This window comes from Ambystoma mexicanum, chromosome 6p, assembly GCF_040938575.1.
Source record: "Ambystoma mexicanum isolate Mex_15411 chromosome 6p, UKY_AmexF1_1, whole genome shotgun sequence".
In the NCBI taxonomy this organism is placed as follows: Eukaryota; Metazoa; Chordata; class Amphibia; order Caudata; family Ambystomatidae; genus Ambystoma; species Ambystoma mexicanum.
Genome location: NC_090935.1, coordinates 310,296,166 through 310,313,080, shown reverse-complemented (window position 1 = coordinate 310,313,080; position 16,915 = coordinate 310,296,166). Strand labels below are relative to the sequence as shown.

At 39.9% G+C, this 16,915-nt stretch overlaps 1 protein-coding gene across 3 annotated transcripts in view; it reads left to right on the top strand.

The window, feature by feature from the left end:
• Positions 1-16,278, top strand: part of ZNF532 (zinc finger protein 532) — a 484,821-nt gene extending 468,543 nt beyond the window's left edge. For all 3 annotated transcript variants that reach the window (XM_069627063.1, XM_069627061.1, XM_069627062.1), the window contains exon 10: positions 14,130-16,278. In XM_069627063.1, coding sequence (XP_069483164.1) covers positions 14,130-14,624 — 495 coding nt within the window. In that variant the 3' untranslated portion in view covers positions 14,625-16,278. The remainder of the gene's footprint in view (positions 1-14,129) is intronic.
• The last annotated feature ends 637 nt before the right edge of the window (positions 16,279-16,915 follow it).

Below are 16,915 nucleotides of genomic sequence, written 5' to 3'. Positions count from 1 at the left end.
CAGAGTGCTGCAGGAAACCTAATAACCAGGGAGAGGGACACCAGCTTGTGTGCTTGACTACATCTACCGGAATTGAAGATTTGCCAGTTGCCTGCTTTTTTACCAGTCCCAGTGCGATGCAGTAGTCCCCCGACGTCCCTCCTCTTGTCCCCACGACTGAGGCCCAGGAACAGAGAGCTCTGCAGGAACTGCCAGGAACAGAAGTCTTCAGCTGCATCTTTTTCTTCATTTGTAAGTTACTGTGAAATAAGACTGAGAGTACTTACCTCTCTCGGTGAGAAGTGCTTGAACCTTTTGCAACTGGCAGGCCTAATCAGCTTGTGACCCAACATATGATTCTTCTTGCTACAAACTATTTTAATAACTTTGGCTGAGACTTTTCCGTTTATCTATCAGAACTGCTTTATCCTATCCGAGACTTTAGCCCATTGACTTTGGCCTAGCCCATTGAAGTGACTCTTCTGGTGAACTCAAAATATCTGCACGGTCTAAGAAATATTGTATTCTTTCTATATTCTGATAACCTATGCCTTTTTGCTCCACCTTCAAAGTATTCTGAATGCCTCAGAAACTTAGAGTGTACAGTACTGAAGTATATTTGTGCGTGAATATATTGCCTCCTTCTTATGAATGTTTTATAACTGACAGTTAAATAAATTAATAAGTATTTAACAAAGAAACCTTAGGTGTAAGAGTTTATTTGAGCACTTGTGATTGTAGACCTCTGTGTAACATCATTACAGCTCACATTCCACTCTTGAGATAAGCTTGGCTGCTCAGCTCTGCTGCCAAACACTGTGCAGTACAGACTTATACCAAAGGTTGGTTTTGCTTACACCTGTAGTCCTACTTGTGTGTAGTGCTCCAAAAGGGTACTGCATACAAACTTTGCCTAACACTGGTGGCAGGTGGTGAGGATACATTGTACAGTTGTTGCATTGAGAGTTCTGCTTTACTTTTGTTCAAATACTAACCTTCACAAGGCTAAGCATCACTAGAAAAGCAATTTTAACATGCCAGATATGGATAACTTCAGACAGGAAGCCCTGATCATTCTAACAGTAGATCAACTGAAAGAAATGTGTAAGGTCAGGAATCTCACTGTTAAAGGAAAGAAAAATTAATTGATTGGAAGATTGTTGAATCATCAAAACATGATTAGTAGGTCTGTCACACCTGCTATTTCAGAAAATGTGGAAAATGTTGACGAGGATGATAATGATTCAGAGTCTAACTCTGTTATTGAAGAGTCAGGAGAGTTAGAGGAGTCGCAGGATGTGAGCCCATCTGCACCGCAACAAGCTCTTAGGCCTCAACCTTTATCCAGAGGGACCATAGCAGGTCCAGTACTGAGTCCAGAATTTCTCTCTCCTGAAAAGATGACACTTGAGTTAGAGTTCAAAAGGCTCCAAATGCAAACTGAAAGTAAAAATCAAGAACTCAAACTAAGGGAAATGGAAATGCAACATGCTCTTGAAATGAAGAAATTGTCTCCTGAAAATGTGTCTATCCCAGAGTCTTCTAGGTCTTCCAGTCCTAAGAGATCTCGCATGCCTAAGGAAGCTGTGAGTATGTATTAGGTGAAGCTTGATATTCTGGATTGGTTGCATGCTTTTGAGTATACCTATGGGATTCAGGGTTTCAGAGGGAATCAGTCGATTCCTTGGCTTTTGTCTAGGCGCCCCCAGGTTGCAACTGATGCTGTAATGGAGATGGGGGAATTTGAAAGATTGGAGTATGAAAATGTGAAGCTAGCTTCTATAGCTAGATTTGGGAAAACTCCTTCCCAGTACCTTAGGAGGTTTAGGGCCCTCAAAAAGACTGATGGTACCCCTTGGGCTACCTGGTTGTGTGAATGTTTGAAGAATTTAGATGGTTGGGTTAAGGGTTACAGATTTAACACTTTTGAAGGAATGAGAAATCTGTTTTTATTAGAATCTATTGTTGATGCCTCCTCTCCTGAGCTGAGACAGCACTTGGCTGACTCAAATGAGATTGATCCCAAAAAGTTAGCAAGAGCAGCTGACTCATGGGTAGCCAACAGGGCCACTCATAAGGATTCTGGGGCCACTCATAAAAAGGATGAGGGGAAGCAGCACAAAGTAGAGGATACCGATATTTCTAATTCCAACCCACCAGAAGAGGCCCCCAAACCACATAAGGGTAGATCCCATAGGAAACCTGTTGGGTTTAGTGAATCCTCTGGTGCCCAACCAGAGGGAGGTCAGCAGAAACCCCCATTCCAGAGAGCATTTGGTAAATGCTATGTCTGTGGGCCTGTACACCATCTGGAAGGAGATCCCAGATGCCAGGGTAAACCTGCAGGGGTAAGCACTGCCTCCTTAGCCTTAATCACTGAGGGGGGAGAACAAATGGCTAGTGCCCACTTTCACCTATTAGCTGAAGAACCCTTGCATGTTCAAGACAATGTATCCTAAGAGCCCCTGGGTCTGGGTATAAAGCAGAATATGGATGTGTAGAACTCCATTCCAGATACCTCTAAAGGGTATTATATGGACAGTGTTCTTGTAAATGGCCAGGACACTCCTGCCATGAGAGGCACTGGGGCCAGCAGAACAGTTGTGGATGAAAACTTTTTCAAGCTGAAGGATGTTGCTAAGGCGCCCAAGGGTCCCACTAGATTTGCTGGAGGCCCTGTCCAATTGGTTCCAATTCTACCAGCTCTCATTCAGTGTAACATTATGACCGTGAGGATTCCTGTCAGTATTCAGAGTGAGGTGCCTGGGAGAGACCTGTTGGGGAATAACACCAGGATGGATTTCCTGTTGCAAGTCGGTTAAATGGCCTGCTGAGAACACCAGCAACCTTTTGTATTCCTTGCTATGGCACTTTTTATAAGTTGTTTTCATTTGTAAGCTATATGATCTACAAAGGGTCCTTAGAAAGGAATCCCTTAGACCTAGAGGGGCCTCCCTGGTTCCTCACCACCTCTCACAAGAGCAGGTTGGGTCTCGGGTATCTTGGTTCGAGGGGCTGTGGTCAAGCAAGGTACATGCTTCCACTTCCTCCGAGATCTGGTTTTACCTAGTTTAGAAGCTTTCCTCCTTACAGTGCTTTCGTGGAGTGCTGTTCAGCTGACCAGCTGAACAGCCTCGTATTCACTCCTTTGTTTGCCGTACACTGATTGCCCTCTAGCTTACAGACGGATTCACTGGTGAGAATATTTTGTCGAAATGTCTTTGTACACGTTAAAAACATCCAAGCTTAATAATGTTTCAAGAAAATATTTTGTCCATTGCGCTCCCAATTGATAACAGAAGTCACAGAGCTTCTGGTTGCTCTCAAAAAGGACTTGATTGAAATCGGTTGACTCGGAAATCCGCACTTATTGTGCTCTGCTAATTCCTTCAAATAATCCAAATATAGACATGGAGTTAGCAAAGCTACAAATACCTTCGAATACTCACCCAAATACGCTATTAGCTGGCTCCTCTTCCATTTTAGATGCTGAGGTTCTCGCACAGTTGCCTTCAATGGGAGAAATGACAGAAGCACCATTACTCTTTGCCATGGTACTCGAGAAACCGATGTGCGCTGAGCCTGCTGCTTGCCAATATGCACAAGTTCATATAGATCCCAATCCTTTACTCCCAGGCGGTAAAATCCAAATCTGCATGCATAGGTGACCCATTTCTTACAACCCATATACATGAAATCAACACACCTTGTCGGCAACCAGCAGGCTCTGTTGCTGACTGTTACAATAATAGCCTTAAAACATGTCCTTTTTTAACAACGGCTGCGAACACTAATCACATGGTGGTTAAGCAGCAGAAGGTTACTGCTCCAGTACTTTACTCTGCAATGTTTACCATATAACAAACTCAAATAAATGAGGATGTGGCCCGCCGTGAGCTTAATCTTTTGCAATCCCCTGTATTATATCCGGAATCACCAAAATCGATCACAAATTCTTCAGTGGCTAGCAGCCCCTCATTTGTAAAACCCACTCCTCGTCCATCTTTTGCGCCCCCCCATCACAAATGCCAACTCAAGAGCCGATCCTCATTGCATTAAACAATGTGTACACACTCCTCATGCTATATGAAGCAATTTTATAAAAGGTGGATGAGCAACAACGCAGCCTATTGAAGATCGAAAATAAAATAGACGTGCTCAATAACATAACCATGTCTTGGAAGATCAATGAAAAACTGAATGAGCTAATGCAAACTGCAAAACATAAGTCTTCTCAATTTGTCTCCAGCTGAAACCCCAGTATGGCTGAAATGTGTTTAACCGCGCAGGATGACCTTGGAGTGGGTTCATTTATTAAGGTCTCGGAGCTTTCTGTTCCAGTTATTACAGAAAATGTTACGAGTGATGAATTGGATGCAATCATTGTGGTTGACACTTTTGACACAGCTAAGGTTGAAGTAGCCGACTTGTCCCATGAACAAGTCTTTGGCGTATTTTAAAGTCTAGGTAGGTCAGAAAAGTGCAAATCTAGACAAACTAATGCACTGAAAATAACAAAAAGAATGAAGCGCCAAAAGAAAAAACTTAAAAACCCAGAGTTGCCAAATAAAATATCTAATACACATACCAAAGCATTTATAAATGCACTAACTACCCCAAGTCACAAACGCAAATAAAAAAAAAACAACTAACCTTGGTGAATGAATCCGGTACATTGGCACAAAATTCACTTCAAAATGCAGAAGTAGATAAAAAATTTAATAACCTCTGACCAAGAAAACTGCTTGGAGTTCTCTACATACTCAATTACCATATTACCTGACGGCAGAGAAGCACTGCCGTACCAATATTTAGGTTTAGAGGATGTCGCGTTTTCGTAAACTGTGGGGCTCGATGTTAAAATGAAGGTTGTGTTTACCACATTAGAAAAGAAAAGAGCAGTACTACTTAATAGTGGTAATTGGCAACCAGGTGATTCTATCACAATGAAACCAGACATTATGATTGAGCTTGACAACAGGTTAGCTCTCAGGTTTGCCCTAAATATCGACTGGGTGAAGCTTTTAATCACCTAGAAACACCAGCTAACACCACTAGAAATGGGCTTGTGAGAAAAGGAACTACGAAATCTCTACCGGTTCAAATACATCATTTGAATAGGAACTCTCTGGGGACTGAAGAGTACTTCTCATTGCAAATGAAGGGTTGGAAGCATATGATCTGTACCCCTGTAGGACTACAATCCTCACAATCTTAAAGGAAATAGAGGGATTAAAAGATTCGTGAGATGTTGAATCCATTCAATATTCTGCTACTAATGAATGAGGCAACGTTCACTCGAAAATCCCCTCTCAGTTAATTAGAGAACGAATCTGGAATGAGAGATGTGAACTTGCCAAAAAGGGTAGCTTATTGTCTGTTATTGAATCACATTCACGATCGAAACAAACAGCACTACTTACTTCTATCCTCGGTGTGGTAGCTCCTTCTTCTAGAACTGTGACTTTTAAAGACCGCAGAACAAATCAACCCTCCACTAAAAGGAATGACCAGGGTGACTCGATGATTGAAACCATGGCACATATCCCAGATGTCAGAAATTTTAAAAATACATCCGTGAAATCATGTGCTTGGCTTTGAAAAACCCTAAGAGAAACAGATGATATAAGGATACGGTAGAGCCAGATCTCTGCTGATTCCACACTCATGGTTGCAGTGTGGAATACCAGAGGACATGCCCACTTAGCAGATATTAAAGATTTGAACCATCTAAGTAAATACGACATCATAATACTTAAGGAAACCTGGATTGCCAATTATCCAATTTGGCCAAATCATGAGCTTTTATGGATCCTGTCAATGAAGCAGGCTAGAAGACGACCTATGGCGGGCCTTTTAATAGCTGCTTAGAAAGAAACAAAACGAAGCCTAACTGCATGGGCATCCCCTCATCCCTGTTTGTAACTTGCCAAACTAATCGTAGCTGATCCAAACAAGGATTCAACATTATGAATCACAATTTATAAACATCTATTGGAATCCTGTGGTATTAGGCGATGATGTATTCTTTAATTATGTTATAGAACTACTTGATTTTAATAGCAAATGACCAAGAGAGTTACACAATACTGATTGTAGGCAATTTAAATATGTCATGTTTTGAGTATAAATCTGATAAACTCAAACTAAAAGATGATTTACTCTAATGGATTCACGTAATCTAATAATGTTCAACAGTAACTACAAATCTGATATCCCACCAAAAATAACATGGCTTAGGGACCGATCATCTGTGATATTGGTCTATGCCTTTATATCAGATACAGCTCTGAATCAAGTGAGACAATTTCAAATTATAACCACCAACTTGAGTGATCATAATATCCTTGAAATTAGCATGGATAAAGTTCCACTAACAACGTCCACATATTATAGCCATCAACTCACACTTGGCCAAGCTCAAAATCGGATTAAATGGTCTGCTCCATTGCTTGCTTGTTTTACAAAAAAACTGAATATGGAGGACAGTTGCTATCCTGACAATAAGATACCTGACTATAATAACGCTTTCCACACATTCGTAGCAACTGCCAATAAAGGCATGAAGACTCAGTACAAAAATAAGCATGCCCATGATCACATAATAAATTTAGCCCCAAAAATCTGAAATAAAATGTGAGAATTGAAAAAAAGAGACAATCTAGATAGTAAGTATAAAATCAAAAAATGGTACACGAAGTATAGAAACATTGTGGCGCAACTTAAGTTGCTGAAGTTGCAGGAGAACAAATGTATGTGAAAAGCATTGATGGCTAAATCTTGTAAAGCTATCTGGAAAATGTTGAATTCCATACCCGCAAAAAGCAATGACACATTGATGTTAAATTCGATAGCTAAAGATGTCTGGACAGCATATTATCTGAAAATGTATGCTGATGAAACCCACATCTCCAACGCAACCTCAATAAGAAATGCTACAGATACCTTCGAGTTTGATCGACTAGACATAAAGTCACTAATAATGAAACTGTAACCTTAAAGGCAAATCCAGATGAATGGTGTAACATACTATATATTGTTTAGCAGAATTAGAAGATCTGGGTGGATTCCAGAGACATGGAAAAGAGCAATAATCGTACCTATTTCTAAAAAAGGAGATAGGAGCCCCCCCGAAAATTACCACCCTCTGGCTTTACTAGACATCTCGGGTACGCCAGACTTATACTGCGAGACCTAAATAAATGGTTACTACAAGCTAATATGCGAGATCCACATCAATCTGGATCTGTCACTGGCCTTGGCACTTCTGTTAACTTGACCATCTTGGCAGCGCTTAAACACCAAGCAAAAGTACATAACTACCCTCTATACCTGGCATTTATAGATTTTAAGGTCTCATTTGACTCGGTTTCTAGGAACATTCTATTGGAGAAACAGAGTAGTGCTGGCTGCCCTCCTTACATTCTTTACACCATCTAACAATTTTATTCTGATACTTCAATACAAGTTAAAATAACCCAACAAGGGCTTCTTAAAAAACCGATGACCACCAATTGCGGCCTAAAACAAGGCTTCTTATTTGCGGCAACATTGTTTAACTTCTATATAAAGGACATGAATCTAGTGTTCCACAATACATACACATTTCCTCCTAAATTAGGTGAGGATATAATCCCTTACCTGTTTTATGCAGACAATTTCGCCATGGACCGCACGCTTATAGGACTGCAGAGGCAATTGATACATTTATCAAAATATGCAGAAACCAACAAATTGGCTATTAATGTATCCAAGGCTAACATTATTTATTAATTATTTATTCATTTAGCATTTGTTGCGTGCGCCAAACCTGTAGATATCCGGGCACTGGAGAGCAGGTCATACACATTACAGGGTTACCACAGGTAACCATAGAAAACAATGGTTTGGCATAAGTCATATTCCATATACTTACAGACATAAGATATTTACATATACATTTTTCACGTCAGTACATAATCAGTAATATTTACATGTGCAACCTTATTAACATAGGGAATTTGCAAATGAGATAGAGCAGATATATTCACGGGAGCATATTGTATAAGGAGGAACTGCTACACATTGGAGGTGAGGAACCAGGCTTTAAGTTTTCTGCGGAATGAGGTGTTGAAAGGTCAGATTTGATGTCTAGAGGCAGGTCTATAATAAAATGGAACTATTGTAGGAACAATCCGGGACAATCATACAAGGTGGTCTGCAAGTGGTAATAATCCATGAGTACAGATATTTGGGCGTAATTGTCTGTGACACAAAAAATGTAAACCCTTATGTAAAAGATCTAAGATACAAAATACAGATGCTGACCTTGTGAGCAAGAATCATAACATCAGGATATAGGAAATGTTATTATGCCCCTGTGGTGCAGTTCTATAAAGGAAAAGTTGTCCCTGTTACAACATACAGGGGCCATACAAAGCTATGCGAGAGTCACCCGGACTGGAATTTACTTGAGGGTTTATTTTGGAAGGCCTTACTAGATATTCCTAAAATCCCTACCTATTCAGATTGTTAGATATGAATTAGGCTTACTCTCCCCAAAAGCGATTATAAGCTGGAACTCCAGGGTATTATATGCAAAATGTAAAGCAAACAAGCGTTATCCGGATTCATTAATTTCTGCTTTGGACTCTAGTATGAAGCTGTCCAAATCCTTTGCATCTTGAATATAGCCTGTCAAGAGTGTATGGAAAAGGCAGATAAAGACATTGAAATGATACTATCTAATCTAATGAAAGCTAAACAGTAGCGGTGGCATGCCGATTGTAGTAATACATGGACTGAATGTCAACAATACAATATCTTTAAATCTGGTATTTTTATCCAAAATAAACTAAACACCATACCCCTGTATCTGATGAAATTTCTGGATCCAGTTTATCAAGCTGACATATAACCTGTGGCCAACCAAATCCTTACTAGTCTCAAGAGCCAAAACGCCTTACCATAAAGCAGGTAGATTCTGTAAAAATCCCGAAAAACAGCCAGACCCTGAGACACCCGATTGTTGAATGTACTAGTTTAACAAAACTGAGATATGACTATTTTTTATAAAACTCTCTGTAAATATCGTGGATTGTCCGAAAAGACAATGTGGGAAATAGTTTTTGCTGCACAAAGAATATCCCTAAATTTAGCATCAATAAGGTTTTTGAAAAAACTAGATCTATAAAACCTGATCTCTACCTATCGTGATGTATAAACAAGTGACTACTTTTTAAGGGCGTGTAATGTCATTAATGGATATCGATTTGTATAACAGTGTTTTATGATATATGCTCATTTTTGTCCTTTTTTTGTCCTTCCTTCTAATATTCTATTATGTGAATTATTAACTGAAGCTATGTACCATGTTATTGATGTATGTTTTATGGCTCATTGTAACTTAAACTATAATGTTAATACCTAAGTAAGAAATTTTATGTTGAAACAGTTGTATAACAACTAAAACAACTTTGAAATAAAGAAAAAGTCAAAAATACCAACATGCCATACGCAGTGGACTTCGGACGTGCCCACAGTGTATTATACAACGCTAACAAACAATCCTAGCTAGTGGCCACTGCCTGTACCGTGCCAACTGTATATTCTAACATATTAATGGGCACTAGCTATGGACTTTAGCTATGGCCATTGACTGCAGCTTTCAACGTTGCCCACTGTATATTTTAAAACTGTGATAAGCCTCTAGACATGGCTTTTAACCATGTACATTGGTATTTTGCAACACTAACTGACAACTAGCTATGGTGTTTGGTGATGGCCAGTGACCACAGCCTTCGTCATGGCCAAGTCCATGGTCTAAATTGTTAAGAAAATCAAAGTTTTTATGAGCTAACTTATTAATCATGTAATGGCCAATGCCATTATTGATGATGTAATCTGTTATATACAATGTAATTAGTGTTGTCAGCAGTGATGTCATCAGTTATGCAATTTGTGATGCTATCGGTGTTCTCCAACAACATGTAATAAGTGATGTCATCAGTGATGTGATGTGTTAAAGTTTGCCTTAGCTCAATTTCAGGGGTTGTGTTGCTTTAAGGTCTCTCGCCTTAACGTGCATGAAACTAATGTTTTTTCCTTGAATTTCGAGGGTTTTGTTCTGTAGATTTCTTTTCTGCATATGGCCTCCAGCTGTGCCCACTGCATATTCTAGAACACTATCAGACTGCTAGCCATGGCCTTCAGCCCCGGCCAGTGGGCACGCCCTTTGGCCATGCCCACTGTCCATTTTAAAACACTACCAGACCACTTGCAACCCATCACTCAGACATTCATCAATTCCAAACTGATTTTGACCTGTTTTGACAGTTGTATTGTTATGCATAAAAAAATTGCCTGCTTTGAAAACTCACAACGTTTTTAGCCATTGCGTATTGAAATGAAATTATTTGCAGAGGATCCCACACTTTGGTTAAGTAGCTCTTGGTGACTGTTGTGATACATCGCCCAACCCCAACTAACTGCTTTTAAGCAGCACGGAAAAGGGAAAGAATGACCAGTTGGAAGAATAATATATGCCCAGGAACCTTTGCCCCTATAGCGAAAATCAAAAGCTGGCACCCATGAATATGTGCACAGTAAGTGAATATATATCTTAAAGTAAAATATACAAACGTAGTGTAATGGACCTTCCCCTTAGAAGAAAGTGTGCAAGAAAAAATAGCATGGGATTTTTTAAAAAAAGGTAATGAACACTACAAAAATAACATGAGGGGAAATGTTCCAATACTTATGCTGGCAAAGTATAAAAGGTGCTCACCTTTTAAACTCAGAAATTTGTAGTGAAATATTCCCTGGAAAACAAAATCCCAATATGAAATAAGTGCTTGTGGTCTTGTGGGGAAGCGTCTGCACTGGGAACATGACAACCTGAAAGAATCCTGGTAGCCAAATACTTAAGCAAGCTTGCCAACCTAAAAATAAAAACAATTGGTTTGGTGTTACCTCTGAAAAAAACGTTTTGCTGTCCACCCACATGTGTCCTTTACTTGTGGCCTGAAAATCAGCCACAATCGGGATAAAATAACTGCACCAGTGTCCAGGATTGCAGACTCTCTTGCCATATTGTTGGCAAATACTCATGACTTACTTGCCATCTCATCATTTTCCCTCATCAGCCCCCTGGCTTTCAACAATACTCTGCTTTATGAAGATAACTTGAAAAGTACACATACCATAGTGTCACTCAACTATATAAATCCTTACAGAACTATGTTAGGCAAAAAGTGTACGTTTGTGTACGATTGTGCCATTATTCCCCCCATCTTGACTGGGAGACTACATATACCAGAATACAATTCAGCAAAACGCATACAAAGGTTGTATGAGTGCAAATCTTTCAAGAAATGACAGTAGCATGATTGAAAAAGAAATGCGGATGCTGTGCGTTATGAGAGATTTAAAACTAAGAAAGCACACGGCAGTTGGGACTGTGGACTGTCTCCCATCTATGCAGTAACCGGGACCAACCCTGCTTAGTTTCAAAGCAAGGAAGGAGGGGGCCCCCTTAGGCCATGTTGCTCTAAGTGATCTTGTAACCTGGGCTCATTTATTAGGCAGCATGGCTTTAGGGGGCTCTCCCCTTTCTCGCTTTGTGGCTAGGGATGGTTGGTCCCGGTTACTGCATGGATGGGAAACCCACTGCAGCTGTAAACATATCTGGGTTTTTTTTTATCATACAGAATGCAATTCAGCAATAGGCAAAAAAAATGTCTGAGTGCAAAACTTTCAAGTACTGAACCAGCATCTGTTCACAGTGGCTGTGTTATTTCTAAAAACAAGCAGTTTTGGGTAAGTCCCTGGGATATAGGTATGTATATTTGAGAAGGAGGCACCACCTTCTCCGTCAAATATTTAAAATACTACTGCATGGAATAACCCCAAACCAAGAATTGATCGTGAGTTAACGAATCGTGCCAAAGTTGTTTCGAACCTGCTCCAAATCCGTCCAATGGATTGGGCTCTGCGCTTTGACAAAGATTGACCTTGTTTGTCTATGGGCTGCACATTCTGAATTTTTTTTTTGGTTCTTAATAACTTGTTTATTTTTAACTGATCTTTACGAAACTTTGCAGTCTGGGGGCGGGAGCGAAAGTCCCTAATCACTTTCGAAAGTTCAAATATGTTACTCGAATCAAAAGTTATTAACAATAGAATTTTGAGGGGTTCCTATGGGAGCACGACTCATCTTAACTATAGGACAGCTACCGCTGCCCTATAAGATATTACAGGCCATGGGCCCTGTAGGTTATGGTTCAGTTGCACAACTCGTAGAAAGAGCACTTTTTGGGTAACTTTGCAACCACCCCCCCCCCCCCCCCCCCCCGGAGGTATCCTCACCAAACTTTACAAAACCAGTATATGGCCCCTCAGAATGATTTTGTGAAGGAAGTTTGATGCGGTTATGTCTGGGGGGGGGCAGTGGGGGGGGGTGGAGACATTGTTATAGAGGGGGTCCCAAAATGTGTGGAAATCCTCAGAAGGAATTGAAAACATTTTGCTTGCGCCTACAGCCCAAACCGCTGGACGGATTTTCACCAAATGTGTGCCAGGAAGGCGGCTTGGTCCTGAAAGTGTGCTTTTGTTAATTTGGTGTAAATCCCACCTGTAGATTTTTTTTAAATGGCCAAAAAGTAGGTCAAAACAATTAATGATATCTGGGTCCGGTCCGCGGGCTAGCTTCTGGATTCAGGGTCTGCGGACACCTCTGGACCAATCATAGAGTAGCGTGACATATACGGACATTGTACGCGCCCACTGATTCATCGGTTAATAATGGAAGGGTGTGTCAAAACATTTGAAAGAGGCGTCATGTTGTATTTGCGAACAGCGCTGGTAGTCCACGGACATGGTGCTTCTGGGAATTGTAGTTTTTATTTTCCCGTTTACACTTCAGGAAGACTAAGGCCCAGAATTCCATGCAAAAGCAGTACTTGATTGCCCTATCATGCTTGACTCTCAATGCACTGTCGGGACAGGCCCGGAGTGGACGCGGTTCTTGAGGTCATTTTCACATGCTCTTGGACACCCGCTGTGCGGTTGTTGGTGGCCACACAGGCTGGTCCTCTTCTGGCATTGAACACCCTAATTAGATGGCCTAACAGCATGGTGCCGCCTTTGGAAACTCTTCCACCAACATCACCAGCTCTCCATCTGTTTGTGCATGTTTCTGCCATAGCCTCCCTCCTTCTCTTGAGATTGGGATCGCAAGCCCATTTTGCTTGGATATCATTAGGAGGTTTATGATCTGTAGTGGATTATTTTTTTCAAGATGGACACTGCAGCGCTTCTGCATGCATGCACTTTGTTTTTCTTGGAATGTCCTCATGCAGTAACAGTCATTTCTCATGGAGATCTTTTGAATTTGCCACCCGTGGAGCTTCCATTACTGCTACATCATCGGATTTCTCATAATTCAGTGAATTCGCTCAAAAGATCCACAGGCGGTAATGGTAGATGCTGCATGCTTTTTGGGGCTATAATCTGCCAAACATACGAGGGCCTATGTTTTAAGAGCCAGGGTTTCATTACTAATGTCTATGTTTCTGTCTTATTGTCACCATTTTGTTTTCTTTTTTCTTAGCAAAAGGTTAAGCTTTCCAATGGCTAATATAGCCACCATTACCTGCTATCAGCGTCTCCCTCCTGCTTTCCACTGTATGAGATGTTCATCTTTTGATGATCTGTGTCATTTGAGCATTGTTGTTTTAAACCCTATGCAACTTATGTGCAATTTTGACAGGCAGTCTGTCATAGATGCCAATAAACTAGCCCAGGCAGGGCATAACTACTGCGAACACAAGGGCAATTTGTAGAGAAATCGTTATGGGGTTCATTTTAATCAAATGAGTAATTTGGCAGTAGGGAGCCGTTGCATGTTGAAATAAACATAAGTGGTTACCTCCCACCAAATTTCCGTCATTTGCATGGCGGAGTGTATGCCGCCTTTTGCTCTGCAGATTTTGTACTGTGCTGTGGAAAGTGAGTAAATGCTGCCTGGCATCAGTGCTTACTTTTCATTTTGAGCACCACTTTCCATGCCTGCATGTCAAGCAGCGTTTAATTTTCATTGTGAACAGTGCTTACCATGATAGAATATAATTACTGTTTTCTTGTAACTAAATGCATGATATTGTTTTCTTTAGGGCTCCACACCAAAGCGCAAATTGGAAGAACCCGTTGAAGAATTCAGTCCAACAAAAGGAGCCGTTTCTCAACCACTGAAGAAGTTAAAAATAAATGTTTTCAAAGTCCACAAATGTGCTGTTTGTGGATTTACAACTGAAAACCTTCTCCAGTTCCATGAACATATTCCTCAGCACAAATCCAATGGGTCATCATACCAGTGTCGAGAGTGTGGACTCTGCTACACCTCCCATGTCTCTCTTTCACGCCATCTTTTCATAATTCACAAGCTGAAAGAGCCACAGCCTGTTTCTAAACAAAATGGGTCTGGCGAGGAGAATCACCATGAAAGTAAATCTGGCCCAGAGGATGAGTTGTCTGACTTCATGGAAACAGACAAAAGATGCAAAGTTTGCGGAAAGACGTTTGAAACTGAAACTGCCTTAAACACTCATATGAGAACACATGGCATGGCCTTCATCAAGTCTAAAAGAATGAACTGCGTGGAAAAGTGACCATACATATGAAAGTAAATATACATCCTATACTAACCTATCAGTAGACTTCTGGTGTTGTGCTAACATCGCGTAATAACATTTCTACAGTCACTGAAAGAAGCAAATACAGATTTTCAGCACTTTTTGGGCCACTTCATTCAATTCTATTTTGATGTGTCCTACCCCAAACAGATTATACACTCAGCACATAGTCAAACTATCACAAAGAGAAACAACATGTATATATTTAAACATTTTTTATACTATTTGTTATGTGTTTGTATTACGATCTAGTGTAAATATGGTTCTGTTGTGATTATTTTTTCGTAATTGGTTTCTTAAAAACCGCTCAAAATTTTGGAGTGTTCGTCTGAGTTCTGTTGGGTATAAAACATGTGTTTGAAAGACTTTGAAAAATGAAAAACCACCACAGGATGTATGAGGTTAGAAGTGCTGGGCTGTTTGTTGAATGTGATGCTAATATGTAATTGGAACAATTAGCTGGTATGATGTTTTTAAATGTCAAATAATTTATTAAAGGATATAGAGAAAATATGTATGTAGCATTAACTATTTGTCAAGCACTTCAAAGATGATCATCTGTGTGTATTGTTTCACCACTGGTGGCTGTGAATTTCAATCTCTTACTATGGAAACTGGTTGTATTTTTATTTTTTGCAAAGCATATCGGTTAACAACCATGTATATTACATTAAGGTGTGCTGCCATTGCAAATATTCATAAAAAAACACCCTTATATCAGGTAATTCAGTTTCACAAGATGACCTGCAGAGTTATATCTAGGATGAACTCTTGGACTGATGCCATCTTACTGGAGATTCACTCCTCGTATTTTATGCACCATTTTGATATCCTCGCATATATCATGTAAACACCATTTGCTTTACAAGGGTTTTGGTAGAAATACTTCAAGACTATTTATATCTGTCCCATCATCAAATATCGTTCACTGTGTATTGAACTGAACTGCCTGTTCTCATTTGTCATTAAATGCAAAGTATTATAGTTCACATGAAAGGCAACAACTAAATAATTGAAAGACTGTATTTTGTCGAAATGACCAACAATAATTAGATGATCTGCCTTTCAACATAACACTACTTGTAAGATCAAAGTGCCATCAGTCGTGAGTGCAGTGGCCCAATGCTGGAGTAATTCTTAGCTTTAAAACATGACAATGATTGTTTTTTTTATTGTACATACATAATATATTGTATAAGTGATAAACCTCCTCCCTCTCTCTCCACTTGGAGCACAAAGGTTAATGACCTTAGACATGACCCCTGTTACATAGGACCTAACACTTGTTTGTTTATAAATGCAAAAGAGTTCTTTGACCCTTGTTCCTCCAATGACGGTTGGATGTTTTCACTAATATACATTGCAGAATTTGTACAGTTCTGTCCTCCATAAATAGTTCTCTGTGAGAGTTATTGCATTTTATTTCTTTTTTTATACCTTGTATATATCCCTTATTTTGTACTTTTTTAACCTTTTTATGTATATATCGTTTTTTTTGCATGACACACTGTAGTGGTTGTTTAGTTCCTCGAAATGTCTTGCTGCTGTTGAATGTAATTGAACCCCATGTCCGTTATAGCTGTATGGAACACATTTCCTATGTAAATAAACATGGAGCATTTTGATCTTGGATCATATTATGTGTTTTTGTATGGTATGAAACGCTGCACACTGTGTCTATAAAAAAAAAAAAATCAGATGTTCGGAATGTGTTTAATGAAACTGCTGCATCAAGAAAGCGTACATTTGTTCATACATATTTACATACTGAAGACAACACAATGAAAGGACTAATAATATGGCTGTGCAAAGCCACAGGTTTCAGTATAATGAGGGTATCTATCCAAACTCCACTCCACTCCACCCATGCAATGCTCATAGCATTACAAGTTCAATGACATCAATGATTGGGCAAGAGTATGGGCATATCATTTTAGGGGACTTCTTGTGTATCTATATACCCCTTTATCTCAGTAATGGCAACATGTTCACTTTTTAGGCATCCTGACATCTGGCCCTGAAACAGTACAAAATAGAACATCTGAGTGATGATCTGACCCAATGAAATTTCAACCTCCGTTTCAAGGTTATGTAAAGGGAATCTTCACAGTGGTGTTTTTTCTCCATCTTTACTTGAAGCGAGGACAGGCACATGTCTAGAAGTGACATGTATTCCCCATGTCTGCCCATATTAGCCATGCTTAAAACAGCAAGCATGTGGTTGAGCCGCAGACCATGCCTTCTTACTAAATGCACAGTGCAATGAA